At 58.7% G+C, this 16,018-nt stretch overlaps 4 protein-coding genes across 4 annotated transcripts; 1 reads left to right on the forward strand and 3 right to left on the reverse strand.

Moving 5' to 3' along the window:
* Window positions 1–3,133: 3,133 nt before the first annotated feature.
* A1Q1_08197 (uncharacterized protein) lies at window positions 3,134–5,247 on the reverse strand (the record flags this gene model as incomplete). The annotated part of the gene is made up of 5 exons (XM_014326344.1): window positions 3,134–3,190; window positions 3,230–3,343; window positions 3,387–3,538; window positions 3,579–4,349; window positions 4,410–5,247. The coding sequence occupies 5 exons, from the start codon at window positions 5,245–5,247 to the stop codon at window positions 3,134–3,136; spliced, it is 1,932 nt and encodes a 643-aa protein (XP_014181819.1).
* A 1,251-nt stretch (window positions 5,248–6,498) lies between these two features.
* Window positions 6,499–9,020, reverse strand: A1Q1_08198 (succinate dehydrogenase flavoprotein subunit precursor; the record flags this gene model as incomplete). Its single annotated transcript, XM_014326345.1, has 6 exons — window positions 6,499–6,633; window positions 6,686–8,259; window positions 8,313–8,353; window positions 8,417–8,434; window positions 8,601–8,641; window positions 8,757–9,020. 6 exons carry the CDS (start codon window positions 9,018–9,020, stop codon window positions 6,499–6,501), a joined length of 2,073 nt encoding a protein of 690 aa, XP_014181820.1.
* Window positions 9,021–9,596: 576 nt separating this feature from the next.
* On the reverse strand, window positions 9,597–12,344 carry A1Q1_08199 (topoisomerase I; the record flags this gene model as incomplete). The annotated part of the gene is made up of 3 exons (XM_014326346.1): window positions 9,597–9,651; window positions 9,689–12,057; window positions 12,156–12,344. 3 exons carry the CDS (start codon window positions 12,342–12,344, stop codon window positions 9,597–9,599), a joined length of 2,613 nt encoding a protein of 870 aa, XP_014181821.1.
* A 1,074-nt stretch (window positions 12,345–13,418) lies between these two features.
* Window positions 13,419–16,011, forward strand: A1Q1_08200 (cytoplasm protein; the record flags this gene model as incomplete). The annotated part of the gene is made up of 3 exons (XM_014326347.1): window positions 13,419–13,536; window positions 13,610–14,144; window positions 14,184–16,011. The coding sequence occupies 3 exons, from the start codon at window positions 13,419–13,421 to the stop codon at window positions 16,009–16,011; spliced, it is 2,481 nt and encodes an 826-aa protein (XP_014181822.1).
* Between the last annotated feature and the right edge of the window lie 7 nt (window positions 16,012–16,018).

The raw sequence follows: 16,018 nt of genomic DNA on the forward strand, positions 1-16,018 counted from the left end.
TGCAGGCATGTAGGCGAGCAGCTGGTCGCGACTAGTGCCTTGGGGCGCAAGTCCCCACCGGACTAGGCTGACACTCTCATCTGCTCTGAGTGAGAACGAGAAGCGCAGAGCACGTCTGCAGTGAACGTGCGGTGAGGCCGGGGTTGCACATTACCGTCCTTCGCGAGCTTCAAGCAAACCATACCGGCCTCATACTACACAGAGCTTCGGATTGCAGCACCTTTCACACCCAAGCTGTTGCGGCCTTCCAGTCACTGTGACCTGAGTACGTGAGCAATGTGGAGGTGGAGGTGGAGGCGAACGGAACCAAATTTTCGTGGCACTGCGGCGAATGTGGCTATCTGCTAACATGGCTGCATCTCCTTATACATGCAATTTTTGCTTAGTAAACACGCTTGAAAGGCGGGACAGTCTGTAAAGTCAGCGTAGAACAGTATGAGAGATGATTGCCCCATTTCTTCTGAGTGTCTCGCCATCGTTCACATAGGCGACGAGGAGTACAATTCCGTCGGTGCCTAAAGGGGAATCCCGATTGCGATCGTGCATCAACGTCCTTGTGACACCCGATAGACGTAGCTGTCATGTCGAAGATGTCTCAACCGGTGCAGGAAGGGGTCTCGCTGCTGGTGCGGCCCTCTAGTCTGGACACCATGTGCCGAAACCTGCGGCGCGTTCGGCGCAGATGAGGGAGGCGGCCTCATGGAAGTACTCCTGGGCCCTGCCGAACCCCCTCATTACCCTAACGAGCGCAACGTCAATTCGATTGCCGCCCGCTATCAACTAGATGAGCGACAGGCGGAAGCGGTAGCCGTTGTCGCTGCGGGTCGTTTCCCGCTTCTCCTCATCCAGGGGTAAGTGTTGGTGGGGCTAATACGGTCGCTGATCTCCGCCCACCCGGTACAGGCAAGTCTAGGACCGCAGAGCATCTGGTTTTTCAGGCTCGAAAGTTGAATCCTGACCCCGTTCTTGTTGTTGCGCCCACCAACGCTGCCGCTGTCGAGTCTGCTTGAGCGGTTGACTTCATCGGCGCTCATGAAGGGACAAGAGATTACGCGGCGGGGACGCGAGGAACACCTCGATGTCCGTACGGACAAATATCGACTAAGAGCGATGATCGACTCCTCAGCACTCAGAGGCGTATGCACGATGTCGTCTGCGAGACGGTTAGCCTGAGCGTTTACGAAGGGAGGCTAAGAATTGCCGATCAGAGATGGCTCTATCCTTGCACCGTGGCACCGTCACTGGGCTCTCAGTCCTCTGTTGTCGTACGGGCGGCGAGAGCTATGCCCGAGACCGAGAGTGGCGACGAATAGCTATCAAGAAGGGATCCTCGTAGAGAAGATGAGAGACTTAGAGTATACATTCGATAGAGAGCTACGGATGATAGAAGGAGCCTTATATACCTATCGAATGGAGATGTTCGAGGCTCGAAGACTATCGTGGACTGTCCCGGTCTCGTGTGTCCATCCTTGGTTCCAATGGAGATTCAGGCGATCGCCGGAGGTACGTGACATCTATTAGCTAGAGACCCCATTCGGCGAAGCTGACAGCCAGTTCTGCCCATCGCTCAAATTCCCTCTTTGCCATCCTGTATTCACTTTGCGGGCAATCACCTCCCTCTCGAGACGATTTTCAAGATCCCCGTTCCAGAGGATGAGGAGGATGACCATGAAGAGCTATGCCCGAGACCGAGAGTGGCGACGAATAGCTATCAAGAAGGGATCCTCGTAGAGAAGATGAGAGACTTAGAGTATACATTCGATAGAGAGCTACGGATGATAGAAGGAGCCTTATATACCTATCGAATGGATATGTTCGAGGCTCGAAGACTTCTCGTGAAGGAGCACGTGGCGTTGAAGCTTGTCTGTCGGAGCTGACCGAGTCTACTGAGGAGTAGGTCCGCACGACATCTGTCCTTCGTCAGCCCTTAGTCCCCGCTCTCGGTTGACGGCAGCTCGGTTCTGAACGAGGGCGAAGCAATCTTGGCCGCGCGGATGGTCGGCTTGATTGGCACCGAAGCGCGGGTGCACGACGCGTCAGCGTCCGTATCGGTCCAGATTGTTGCTGCGTACCGGAGTTAGGTCAAGTGTGTACAGGGCGGACTCGACGAGCACTTCGCAAAGGCCGCACAGTGAACGTTTCCACAGTCGACTCCTTCCAGGGACAGGAGGCAGAAATTGTACTGGTATCGACTACGCGCCATTCCGACGCCCCTTCCTGTTCACGCGGATTTCTCGACGGCCTGTCTCGGGCCAATGAGGCGCTGACCAGAGCTCGGGGGAGCTTGATTGTGCTGGGTGTCTCGCAATACTGTGATAGGAGCGACCAAAGCTTACAAATGATCCAAAGTGAGGTTAAACAATGGAGCGATGCGCACACTGCTCACTCTGCATTCTATCCTACCACTGACCAAGCAGACTCCTCTCAGTCGAGGCCGGCGGGCCAATTCAAGCTCCTCTGGTGGCTTGGCTCTGAAGCCGTCGAGCTTCTGCTACGTGCAGCTATTGAACCACCCCTCATTGCCAACCACAGAGAGTGGAATCGTATTGGGCAACTCTCTTCAGAAGTCTTCATAGCGTGGAGGTATATGTCCATGCTGATCGGCCAAGGGTTAAAGGCTCTGAAATAACGTGATAGAGGCCATACGTCGTAAACATGGTTTATCCTTTTATGTATCTGATCGGTATGCACGTTTTGACAAAACTTGGCGCAGCGCCACTGCCTTCTCTAGCCTCCACAACTATCCCATGCTGATGCAGGATCTCGGTCTCCTCCAGTTGCGGAAGATTTGGACCTCCCTCATCGCGATCAGAACTTTGTGGCAGTCTTGGCATGCATCGGCCTGTGCAGTGATCCAGATTATGATATTCGAGAAGTGGCAGAGACATCCTACTCCGACCCTCGCACATCAATTGAGTCGCGTAGGAGAGACAGGTACACCTGAGTGACGTGTGAGGTCACAACACATTGAAGAGAACTTCCCTATAGTTACATAAATCATACTAACAGACTGGTCCTCGATTGTACAGGCGGGGTGAGCGTGGGAAGGGTGGGGCGGGACGGGATATGAAGTGATAGGATGCGGGGCGGAGCTTCCATTGCCCATGGCCAGCGCCTTGACCACGGTTTGTCACTACTCAGAGTCCGAGCTGTGCTCCGACATGGAGGCTGAGTCATACACGGGAATATCCTGTATGTCAGCAATCTTAGCACAGCCCGTGAAGCTTACCTTCTCCGTCATGCCCATGTCGCGCAGCGTCCTCTCTCTGTTCTTGTTACCAAAGGCTTTCTTCCCTGCCTTGCGCAGGATCCAACGATTCTGCTGTTTCCTGTCCATAGGCATCTATGGGTCAGCTGAAATAAAGTCTGGCACAGAAGGCTCTTACCTTAATGCCCAGCATGCGCTGCAGCCTCGGCGCCGAGTAGCCGCGGCCTCCCACTCCCTTGCCTCTGGGCATGAGATTGTAGTGTCTTGCCAGGCTCAGGAGGTTGTTCCTCCGCAAGTCGTACACAAGCACACCGCCGATTTTAGAGGCAGCTGAGACTGTCAACCAGGTTTGTTTCGATATAGGACTCACGATATCCCTTCGCGCCGCTCTTCTTGAACTCGGCGGCCTTCTTCGTCACTTTGGCAGCCCGTGCCTTTTCATCGCGGGCAGACATCTGCTCGAGCCTCTCCGTCTTGCGACCACTAGGCATCGCGTGATACCGTGCGAGCCATTGGCGGTTAACGCGCTCACGGTCGGTTACGAGGAGCGCTTTTCTCCCGGGGGTCTTCACATACTTGGTGCGTGTCGAAAGTGCATGCACGCCTTCGCGAAAGGACAGATGCGAGTCGCCCCCCACCCAACCGTACGCTGAGCGAGGACGGCCGCTAACCCTGCTCAGTATAGAGTCATCGTTGATGGTGCCGAGCCAATAAGCGATGATGCCCTCAGCAAAGTGTGCGAGCAGGACAGCGCGGCGGAGCTCCTCCTCGTTGCTCGGAGAAGGGACCGCCAGCGTCCCGACAATCTCGGGAAAGCGGTGATGAGGTCGGTTTGCCCGATACAGATCGCGGAACCCTGTGCCAGGAACCAAGCGCAGGGCCGCCTTGTAATGGTCGCGGCGGCGGCTCGCTGGGGCTCCGGTGTGACCTGAGTAAGCAACGTTAGGGACGGTGGGTGGGGCTGATCTGAGACGACGAGCCAACTTGAGATAAGCAACGACAGCGTCGAGGCGATAACCACCAATACTCGCCAGCTCGTCGGCGGTGGGCATGGGGCCACCATTGAGACTGCGAACCCAGAGCCGCAGGAGTTTCGGGTTCAGGTACTTGAGGAGACCATTGACCAACTCGTCTCTTGCCTCTGCAACGGAAGCGAACAGTAGTTTCCCGCCCAGAATGGCCCTCTAGGCCTTGCTGGTACCACTATCGTTGCGTGCTGTATGAAATAGAGCGTTCAGGTCGCGACGCAAGTCTTGTCTCTCTTGGTCCGACATATCCTCCAGCCGAAGCGGAGCGATCTCCACGTGAGCGGTCTGCCTCGCGCAGGTCGCCTGAGTCGTCGAGGTGGCCGTGGTCGACCCATCCCTGTAGCGCTCAATGGCATCATGCACAGTCTGGGGCGTTACACCCAGGCCAACAGACCTTGGGCCGACTGTGGGAGCGACTGCATCGTAGTGGAGCGTGTCGGGGTTGTAGACGACCCAGAGCGGCGGTCCGACGACAATGCCGCCGAAGTCCTCCGAACGGTATACTTGCGTCCCCAGACCCGTTACCACCACGACGTTCCGGCCGTATGTAATCGCTGCAGCGATGAGCGATCCATGGTCGCCGAACTCGCCTTCGTGCTGCAGCCGAGCGATGCATTCTGCTGCCTCCTCGTCATGCAACGGCTCGACGAGGTTGGCGAACGCAACTGGATTCTCTCGCATAGTGGCGAAGGCGGCCGCCCGGACCTCGGCGTGTCGTGTGGCGTCGCCCCACAGCTGATGGGCTATCGCACGGTATTGGCAGTTGCCGTCGCCGGCCATTGGAACGACTGCTAGACCGGACTCTCCCAGGGCGTTGATTATTCCGCCCTCCCCTCCTTCCTCGCACATGTCGTTCTGGAAGTCATCGACTTCCATATCCTCCACTTCATACTCCTCGGCTTCATCGTAAAGCTCGTCCGAGAGGGAGTCCTCCTCGTCGTCGGGACTCGACCAGCCGAACTCCGAATCGTCCGAAGGGTCTGGAGACGTGCGGCGACTGTCGCCAGCCATGGCTTAGGGATTTCGATAGAATGAGGAGAAAGCAAGGGAGAATGATATCGCGAAGGTCAATCGAAAGTCCACTTGATCGGCGAGGGGGAAGGAAGACACAATGAGAGAGAAGGGTGATGGAACGAGTTGTTGCCAGTGAGGTTGTTGAGCGCGGACAGAGTGTAGTCGGCGTTGACGGAGGGAGATGGTCTTGTTGGGGGAGCGTCCAGAGGGAAATTGGAGGTACTGTTAACAGGCGTGTCCACGGAGTGGGAGAATGTGAGTGGGCGTGATGTGCCGGAGACGGGATTGCTTTTAAGCGCGCAAGGCCGGAGAAGGCGGCACCGCTCGTCTGCTCGGTAGAGAGTGTAGCGGTACGAGTACTGGGCAAGAACAGAGGAGCCTGAACTACGCAGTGCCTCTAGCACTTCGTTCTGGACCCTCATCAGGCCTCAGCTTACGAGGCTAGCGCTACCGCCAAGTGGCGGGCGGCACGCCGAGGCTTGTGCTACGTATAAAGGCGAGCAATTCACCAAACTCACACAGGTCTGTCGGGCGGAGTGCGGGCGGCCCCCATTACTGCGTGTCAGGGCAGATTAACGAGCGAGCGACCACCAGAGATCTGCAGCAACACAGTGGGAGGTCTGAACATTAATTGTCTCTGAGCTGACTCACACACAGCGCGGGAAACACACCAGGATTATCAGCGGCAGCATCAGCGAGTGATACGTATCTGCCGTGGTCTGTGTGACGATATCTGCAAGAGGAACGCGCGACTGCGTGGACGACAGAGCTGACGAAGGGATGAGACCACACGCCGCTAGCTGTCGTGCCTGCGCCCCGCGCCCTGACCTACTGATCTGCCACACTCCAGCTCGACATGTGCCTTCATGAACGAGGCAACTAGCGTCTCGCCAGCTGCCCTCGTGGTATTGTGAACTGCATTCACCTCTTGCGATTTGCTGACGGACCTCCGATAGCGTTTTGCCACTACTTTGCAATGAGGAGATGGACGCCCAGTGCAATTGCGATGCCTTGCATTCCCGTTCGACCGAGTTATACCTGTTAGCGGGTGACAGTCCTGACGTCCATGTGCGAGAAGTCCGCCCGGTATTTGCGCAGGTCCCCCATACCGCTCGCATATGGTCCCTGGCTCCAATGACGCTCGCCCGTAGCCGTGCACTCAGATTGTCGTGATCTGAACTCTGGTACATCTGCTGTTATAGGCAAAAGTGCTCTACTACTGTTTTTTGGCGACTCTTTCGTGTTCTCTTAGTAAACACGCTTGAAAGGGGGGACACTGGCGCACTCGTTCTGGTCCAGCGTATTGTTCTGGACTGCGCGGTACTGCAGTTCAATGTCAGGCTTGCTGATATCACGGTGGAAAGAAAGAGTGTGTCGTTGCCACTAAAAAAAAATCAGTCAAAATCACATAGTCACTGTCGAAACCCGTACTCACGTTCTTGTCGTCACGGTCGGGGAAGTCCTCACGGGCGTGGGCACCGCGAGACTCCTTACGAGCAGCAGCAGAGACAACGGTCTGCTGGGCGCAGGTGAGGAGGTTGTGGAGCTCGATGGCCTCAACGAGGTCCGAGTTCCAGATGAGCGAGCGGTCCTTGATGCCGATCTGGTCGAAGGTCTTGTAGACCTCGGACATCTTGCGGACACCGTCGTCGAGCGACTCCTGGGTACGGAAGACGGCGGCGTCGGTCTGCATGGTCTTCTGCATGGCAGAGCGGATCTCCGAGGTGTGCTTGGGGCCGTCCGAGGTGCGCATCTTCTCGATGAACTCGATGGACTCCTTGCCGAGGGTCTCGTCGTAGGGCTTGTGGGGGGTGTTGGGGGCGAGGTTCTCGGCAATGTGGTTGGCGGCGGCACGGCCGAAGACGACAATGTCGAGAAGAGAGTTGGCACCGAGACGGTTGGCACCGTGGACGGAGACACAGGCGGCCTCACCGGCGGCGTAGAGACCGGGGACGACCTTGTCGTTTCCGTTCTCGTCCTGAGTGATGACCTCACCGGTGTACTTGGTGGGGATACCACCCATGTTGTAGTGGACGGTGGGGAGGACGGGGATGGGCTCCTTGGTGACGTCGACACCGGCGAAGATGGCGGCGGTCTCCGAGATACCGGGGAGACGCTCGTGGAGGAGAGCGGGGGGAAGGTGAGAGAGCTGGAGGTAGATGTGGTCCTTCTCGGGTCCGACACCACGGCCCTCACGGATCTCGACGGTCATCGAACGCGAAACAACGTCACGGGAGGCGAGCTCCTTGGCGGTAGGGGCGTAACGCTCCATGAAGCGCTCACCCTTGGAGTTGAGGAGGAGACCACCCTCACCACGGGCACCCTCGGTGATCAGGCATCCGGATCCGTAGATACCGGTGGGGTGGAACTGGACGAACTCGAGGTCCTGGAGGGGGAGGCCGGCACGGGCAACCATGGCGTTTCCGTCACCGGTACAGGTGTGGGCCGAGGTACACGAGAAGTAAGCACGACCGTAGCCACCGGTGGCAAGAACGGTCTTGTGCGAGCGGAAGCGGTGGAGGGTACCGTCCTCAAGGTTGATGGCGATGACACCAACGCACTCGCCGTCCTGCATCAGGAGGTCGGTAGCGAAGTACTCGATGAAGAAGTTGGTGTCGTGACGGAGCGACTGTCCGTAAAGCGAGTGAAGCATCGCGTGTCCGGTACGGTCAGCGGCACAGGCGGTACGGTAGGCCTGTCCACCCTTGCCGTACTCGAGCGACTGACCACCGAAGGCACGCTGGTAGATCTTGCCCTCCTCGGTACGGGAGAACGGAAGACCGTAGTGCTCAAGCTCGTAGACGGCCTCAGGAGCCTCGCGACACATGTAGTGGATAGCGTCCTGGTCACCGAGCCAGTCCGAACCCTTGACGGTGTCGTACATGTGCCAGCGCCAGTCGTCGACGGTGCGGTTGCCAAGGGCAGCGTTGATACCACCTTGAGCAGCGACGGTGTGGGAACGGGTGGGGAAAAGCTTGGAGATACAAGCAGTCTTCAGTCCAGACGAGGCTGCATCGTTAGCGCGTGTGGCAGTCTTTGACGTTTCTGCAGCCATAACTTACCGAGACCGAAGGCGGCACGGAGACCGGCACCACCGGCACCACTAACGCCCGTCAGTTACCAAATCACAGCTCCTCGGGCCGAGGGCCCCTTTGCGATAACTTACACAACGATGGCGTCGAACCTGGAGACTGTCAGCTTTCTGTCGCGATCGGGCTGATCAAGAAGCAACGGCGGCAGTTCTCCGACGACCCCAACCCCAGTCCAACACAAGTCTGTGCACCGGTTGAAGCGCGACCCGGAATCACGAGGGCGCCGGAGGAAAAGCACGAAGCGCTCCGTCTACTCACTCATGGTCAATGACGGGGTAACCCTTGTGCTGGCCGAAGTTCTAAGCTGTCAGTACTTGTCCTCTTGAACACACGGGCACGAGACCAGCCGAGACATGTCGAGCGCTCGTTGAACAGCCGAGCATTTGACAAGGTTGGTTGGGCGGGGCGACTAACCTGGGCCTCCTGAGCGCGGTGAGTCTGGCTGGCGACGACGTAGGAGCGGGTGCTGCGGGCGGCAAGGCTGGCGGCCTTGGGGCGAGGAATGGCGCGCGAGAGGCGCATCATCTTGGGCAGAGGTAGAGGAGTGGGGAGGTGAGGTGGAAAGGGAGGTTGAAGCGGTTCGAAAAGGGTCGGTCGGGGTGGTGGGAGGGGTGTGTGTGGTGCCAGGCGGAGAGACGGGGCTGAGGACGTCCTGTGGACGCGGAACCAATTGTCCATTTCACCTTGGATTTCTGGCCTGCAACTGTCATCCTCGTACCGTGGTTGGCCCACCCCTCGCCTCGGAAAAGATCGGGGCTAATCCCCGCCTGCCCGCTTACATCCAATGAGCTCCGGCGCGTTTCACAACCAGGTTACACTCCAGGCCGAACTCACCACTGCTCAACAACTCGAGTCCTCGCTGCCACATGGTCGATCGGCTCCAGGAACCGAGGTGACTACGCGACCGCTGCCCCGCTGGACCCCGCTGATCCCGTGACCCCGGGACGGCGACGGCCGCGTCGGCCCCGACGGAGCAGACAGTGGTATTCGGGTGAACCACCCAAACCACAGACAGCATCACCACACACACACACATAAAACGAGACTCGCATTTCGTTGGGGTGAAATGTTGATACATGCATGCTCTATCTATCTGCGGGGTGCTGCTATCAGCACATGCTATTCGAGCCTGAACGCTTCATTACGGCGACACTGCCCAGCGTTCAGGCCTCTATGGGCGTTTACTCAATGTCTCCTGCTGTCTCGCTTCTGACAAGATACCGGTTCCTTCACCACTCGTGCAGCAAAACAGACTTAGAAGACCCAGTCTGCGTCCGCCTCAGCTTCCGCCCAGGGGAACTTTTCGCGGCTGCATCGTCAGCTTCTAATCTGAGTGAACTACTCACAGAGTCTTGGAGAAGAGCTTCTCAAGGGGCACGTCATACTTCTTCGCCCAAGCGACCGTGAGACGAGGGTCAATGTAGTTGATCTTCGATGTGCCGAGGGCAACGTCCTTGAGCTTGTCACGGTCTCCAAGCTGGACCTTGGCAGTGGCGATGCGGTCGTCCAGCTTGCTGATGGCGTTCAGCAGTCGCTCCTCCGTCATGTTCTTCTTAGGCTCGATGGACGCCTTTTTCCGCTCCTTCGCCAGCTGCTTGAACTCGTCCTTGATCTCCGCCAATCGCTCGTTCAGCACCTTGGCGCCCTGCGGCTTCTTGCCGTCCTCCTCGAGCTTGACGTTCTCCTTCTCGAACTTTTTGCGAGCATTCTCCATAGCCTTTTCCTTGAGCTCCTCCTCGTGTCGCTCGATAAACTCATCGTCGACATCGGACTCGTCCTCGGCAAGCTCAGGGCGCTTCTTCTTGATCTTTGGGTTCACGTTGAAGAGCTGCTTGCGAAGCTTCATGCGCTGGTACTTCAGAGCTCGGATCTTGTCGTTGGCCTTGGCAAACGATTCCGCAAAGTTCTTGCTGACGGACTTTTGATGGTTACAGAGAACGGCGACATCACGGTTGGCGGTGTTGTAGGCAGCGATCTTCTCCGCGACAGTACCGTTCTTAGGTGTGTTCTTGAGCTGCTCTTGGAAGGTCCACGAGGCGTTGTAGGTACGGAACACCTTGGCGGTGAGACCTTTCATCTGGTCCTGCAGCCACTTGTTCAGACCAGTAGTGGTCAGACGGTCGAAGATGTCGTCGCCAGTCTTCTTTGGTTCAGCCTTGAACAGCTTGATGTTCTTGAAAACCTGGGGCTCGACCTCGACTTCCTGGTGAAAACGCATCGAGTCCTTACCGAGGAAGTCGAAGATGACCTTGTTGGGCGGCTCGAGAGTGACATGCTCGTAACGGAGAGAGCAGCAGCCAACAGTGTCTGCTTCGTCTTCACCCTTCTCGTTACCCGCACGGAGGGCCAGGCGATCGATGAAGTAGAGCGCGGTAGCACGCTGCCTGTCGGCCATGACCTTGCTCTTCATATCGGTGTTGTAGATGCGGCGGATCTTGTCGACATGCTTGATGAGCTCACGAGCCTTCTCGAACTTTGCACGGTCGCTTTGACCCTTCCAAGATGAGGCAGCAGAGAGGAAGACGTACTTGGACTGGCCGTTGACGTTCTCCTTCCAGTGCGCCAGCCAGGTGACAGTGTTGTCATGCTGGATGCCCTTCCACTTTCCAGGGATGTTCGGAACAGGGATGGGGGCGTCCTTGCCGATGTTGATCACGATATCCTCAGGGCGCAGACGATGCTTGAGCGTACCCTTGCGCGGGTGCTCACCACGGCCACGGAACAAGGAGGGCGGCTCAGCACGGAAGTTGCCGGTCTTCTCCTTGCGTCCGTCGATAAGAGCGTACATGTACGGCTCCTCCAGCTTGTCCTTGGCCTCCTTGATCGCCTTCTTCTCCTCCTTGGACAGAGCCTTCTTCTTCTCCCTCTCGCTCTCAAAGTACTGGTAAATGTCGGAGAAATCGCACTTCTCAAGGCTGGTAATCTTGACACCTTCAGCGGGAGGATACTCCTCGCACATCTCCTTGAAGTCACGGAAGAAGTTGGCTCGGAACACCGGATCCTTGGCATGATCGGTCTCGATCATTGCACCGAAGAAGCCGGCGACTTCCTCGGACTCTGGAGGCAGAGTGACGGGCTTGCCGTCATACTTCATCTTGACGTTCTTCGGTAGCGGGACGTATGGCGGCGGGAACAAGACACCGTTATGCTGGAAGGTCGTCCACTTGACAGAGTTGTCCTCGTTCTGGTTCTCCCACCACTTGAACATGTCTTCCTCCTCCTCTGTCTTGCCACGCTTCGCGGCAGGCTTCTTCTCGTCTTTGACATTCGGCTTGACGTCCTTCTTGGCAGACGCGGCCTTGCCCTTCGGTGCGGGTTTCGCTTTGGTGCGGGCGAGAGGTTTCTCATCATCGCTGCTCTCAGGCTCGGGCTTGACCTTCTTTGCCGCAGCTCTGTTGGAAGCAGGCTTGCCGTTGGCCTTCGGCTTGGCCTTCGCCAGAGGTTTCTCGTCCTCGCTAGACAGGTCGCTGTCTGAAGACTCAGCCTTGCGCTTGGGCACGGCCCGTCCTCGGGAGGCGGGCTTGCCGTTCGACGCTGCCGCACCCTTGGACGCTGGCTTGCCATTTGACGCTGGCTTGCCCTTGGAGGCCGGCTTCGCGCGAGACGGTGGCTTCTGGTCTTCGAAAGAGCTTCCGTCATCGTCGTCGTCCTCATCGTCGCTCTCAACGATGCGACGCTTCCTCGCATTCGCAGCCGATACGCGGGGCTTCTTTGCCTGTTGGTAACGTCAGCTGCGTGTGGTCGACATGAAATTAATGTTTTCCCTGACTCCAATGACGGAGATCGAAGTTCTGGACGGTACGAGTGACTCACGAGAGGCTTGTCGTCTTCGTCGCTGGACTCGGCGTTCACGCGCTTGCCGTTGGCGGCGGGGCGGCGGCGAGCGAGAGGGGCATCGTCGTCGCTGCTCTCCTCTTCATTGACGACAGGCACGCCGGCAGCGAGTTCCTCAGTAGTGGAGGCGAAACCCGGGGCCTCCACTGCTACTTCGTCGGAAGACATTGCAGCGTACTGCTATGCAGTGCAGGGCAAATATTGGAGAATGGCGGTAGGGGGAATAAGGAGTGAAAGGCGTCGCGGTGGAGCAGGGGCAGGTCGATTGCACAAAGGAAGGAGTGTGTTTGGGGAGCGATGAAGAATGGAGATGGATTGAGAAGGGACGCGGGGCGGGGTGATGATGTCTTTGTTCTATGGTGCGCGGTGCAGCGTCCACGGGTGACATTTGGTCATTTCACGGCTAAGTCCTGGCTCAGCTTCGCGCGCCTGCGAGCCACCGCACCCTCAGAGTCATTCCCAGCTTCTGGGCCCTTGGCCCACTGCCCGCGTTGGCCGCGCTGCCTGCCCAGCCTGCCCACTACTGCTTGCTTGCACTGCCCGCGCGACTGAGTCACCCCCTTTCCCGGTTGCGGCGGAAACGGAGGCAAATAAGCCTTAACGAAGTGGCGCTAAAGACTAATCGACCGAATTGCCGGCGGTCCTAATGCCGTCAATACACCTTCCAACTTGGTCATTTTTCCCCCGTCTTGAATGGACCAGCCAGCCAGCCACTCCTGGACCCGCGTTCTCTGTCTTCTTCCGGCTTCTTCCTTCCCCATCCTACATGCTCTCTCCCAAGCACTTCGGCCGACCGCAGACGTGCGAAGGCTGGTCCTTCGTGGCCATAATCGTTCTTGGGTTCTTGCGATCGCCGTTGCAAGTATTGATAACTGGGCCGTGATCCACGCCCCGTGATGCATACCAGACACTCTCACTACATGTGACGTAGATTGTGCGCTGATCTTGGCACGCGAGGCTATGCGGCCAGGGGCCTGAGTTTAGTGGCTCAGGCGCTCAACGCGCGCGGTGGAGGTCGCTCGGGGCGACAGCACATCAATCTCCAGATCTCCATCTACCCCGCAATCCATCCCGCATCGAGCATCGAGCATCCCGAACAGGCCGTAGTCCGCTATCGCGAGCCCACCAAAAGCCCGACGTGTCCAGTGCCCACATCCGGCAAGCATCAGCAGTACCACCTCCCCGCGTTACCACGAAAGCGGCTCCGGTTACTTCGGTTTTCACCCTTGAGGAAGCATCGCCATGAACTTCCTCAAGAGCGTCACTTCAACGGTCCTGAACTCGACAGGAGTCAGCTTCCCCTTCACGATCGGGGAGCGGATACCCGGTATCGAGGCGGGTGCGACGATCTGGGATATCCGTGAGGGCGTGAAGAAAGTTTGTGCTCGTTACATCGCAAGAGCATCGCTGACAGCAGGACGACGGATCACCAGTGACGTTGTTCATCTTCGATGCGACACTCGGACCGCTGCAGCCGGGGAACAAGGACCGAAAGACGCTCTTCCAGCTGGCGCGGAATGCGCTGAAGAAGCTGCGCACGATCCGACACCCCGACGTCATCAAGTACGTCGACTCTGTCGAGACCGACACACACGTTTACATCGCTACGGAGCCGGTGCGCCCGCTGCAGGGTGTGCTGCGAGACTGGGGTTCAGGAGGAGCGCTCGCTAGCTCAGCCGCCAAGAGCAAGGTCAGCAAGGACGCTTGGTGTGCATGGGGAGTGAAGAGCATTTCCACTGCGCTGGCGTTCCTAAACTCGCCGCCGCTCTCCCAGCACCATGCCTATCTGCTCCCCTCCACTGTGTTCATCACCCCTGCGATGGAGTGGAGACTAGGTGGATTCGATCTTTTAACGGGTATGGACGACGGAAGCGGCGTGCTCTGGGGTCTCGGCGGAGTTGCGCCGGGCAATGCGGGTGACTTCTCGTGCCCAGAGGTGCAGAAGGGTGGCTGGGGAGTTCTGAGAGAGTGGGTTAGGAACTGACTTCATGATGACTGACAGTACAGTACGGACCCAGCATCGACCGACACGTACATGCTCGCGATGTGGCTATTCTGGCTGTACAACCCGGAGAAGCCCCTGCCTCGGCTCTCTGCGCCGCCAACACCAGCAACTGCCGGCGCCATCCCGAAGAACCTGTTCCCGCTGTGGAAGCGGATGCTGACGCCGAACGCGCGGACACGACTGTCGACGGCGAATTTTGTGCTCGAAGCCGAGAGCTGGTTCAAGCAGAACCCGCTCGTGCAGCTGGTCGAGGGACTGGACGGATTCGAGCTTCGGTCGGACGGGGAAAAGCAGGCTCTTCTGAGCGTGATCCAGGAGAGCGCCGAGGCCGGCTCCCTGCCAGAGCCGTTCCTGGTGCACCGCGTGCTGCCGTCGCTGCTGCACTCGCTGTCGCTGCAGAACGCCCCTTCGTCGCTCATGCTCCCCATCATCCTCAGCATAGGCAAGCAGGTCCCGCCCTCTACGTATGGCAAGGTCGTGCTTGAGCCGGTGGTCAAGTTGTACGCCTCGCCGGACCGCGGAACGCGCATGGCGCTCCTCGAGGGTCTGGACCAGTACGTCGACAAGCTCGACAGCCGGACGGTCGTGGACAAGATCTGGCCGAACCTCATCACCGGATTCGCGGACACGGTGCCCGTCATCCGCGAGGCGACGATCAAGGCCGTCTACCCGCTCAGCGGCAAGCTCTCGGACCGTATCCTGAACAACGACCTGCTCCGCCTCCTCGCCAAGATGCAGCAGGACAGCGAGGCGTCCATCCGCACGAACACGTGCATTCTGCTCGGCCGGCTTGCGCCCAACCTCTCGAGCAATACGAAGAAGAAGGTGCTCGTTCCCGCCTTTGCGCGCAGTCTGAAGGACCCCTTCGTGCACGCGCGTGTTGCGGCTCTGATGGCACTGATGGCCACGGTCGACTGCTTCGACAAGGAGGACATTGCGACGCGCGTGATCCCGAACATGGCCTTTGGCCTCGTCGACAAGGAGAAGACTGTCCGCGACCAGGCCTTCAAGGCCATTGCCATGTTTGTCCAGAAACTGGAAGAGTATGCCGCAACCCTCCCCGTTACCGTCGAGGAGGACCGGAGCGGATCCTCGACTCCGGCGCCGGGCGTGCCCCAGGCCGGGCTCGTCACGAGCGCAGCTGGTGCCGCTGGCTCTTTGGCTGGATGGGCATTCTCGAACCTCTCCAAGCAGCTCAGCAGCGGCGAAGCCGGCACGCTGTCCGCGCAGCCTGCTGCGTCCCTCTCTCCTCCGCCGTCGATGCCCGCCTCAATGCCGGCTACACGGCGGTCGTCCCTGCCAAGCAAGGTCGCCTCCTTTGGCGGTGCGACAAAGCTCTCCTCGGGCCACGGCATGAAGCTGGGCGGATCAGGGGCGAAGAAGCCGACAACGTCGCTCGTGGACGAGCTCGCGGGCGAGTGGGACGACGGGCCAGGCGGATGGGGCAACGACGACCTCATCAACGTGAATGCGGACGAGGACGACTGGACCGCCTTCGAGCAGGCTCCGGTCGACATTCCCGCCCCGGCCCCGGCGCAGGATTACTACGTCAAGCCTGCGAGTCCGAAGCCCGCGCCCGCCAAGCCGAAACCGAAACCGACACCCGCGGCGCAGCCCAAGCCTGCTCCGGCTAGCCCGACCATCGTTGCGCCGAAACCTGTCAAGCCCTCTGCGCCCGAGCCGACGAGTCGGCCGGGAAGCGGCAGCTCGACGCCAAACCTCGCCAGCATGAGCAAGGAGGACAAGGAGAAGGAGATGGCGCGCAGGCGGGAGGAGCGCAAGGCGCGCATTGCGGCGATGAAGGAGCAGAAGGCGGCCAAGGGCAAGTAGGTGTTAG

Source organism: Trichosporon asahii, assembly GCF_000293215.1.
Source record: "Trichosporon asahii var. asahii CBS 2479 unplaced genomic scaffold scaffold00018, whole genome shotgun sequence".
Classification (NCBI taxonomy): domain Eukaryota; kingdom Fungi; phylum Basidiomycota; class Tremellomycetes; order Trichosporonales; family Trichosporonaceae; genus Trichosporon; species Trichosporon asahii.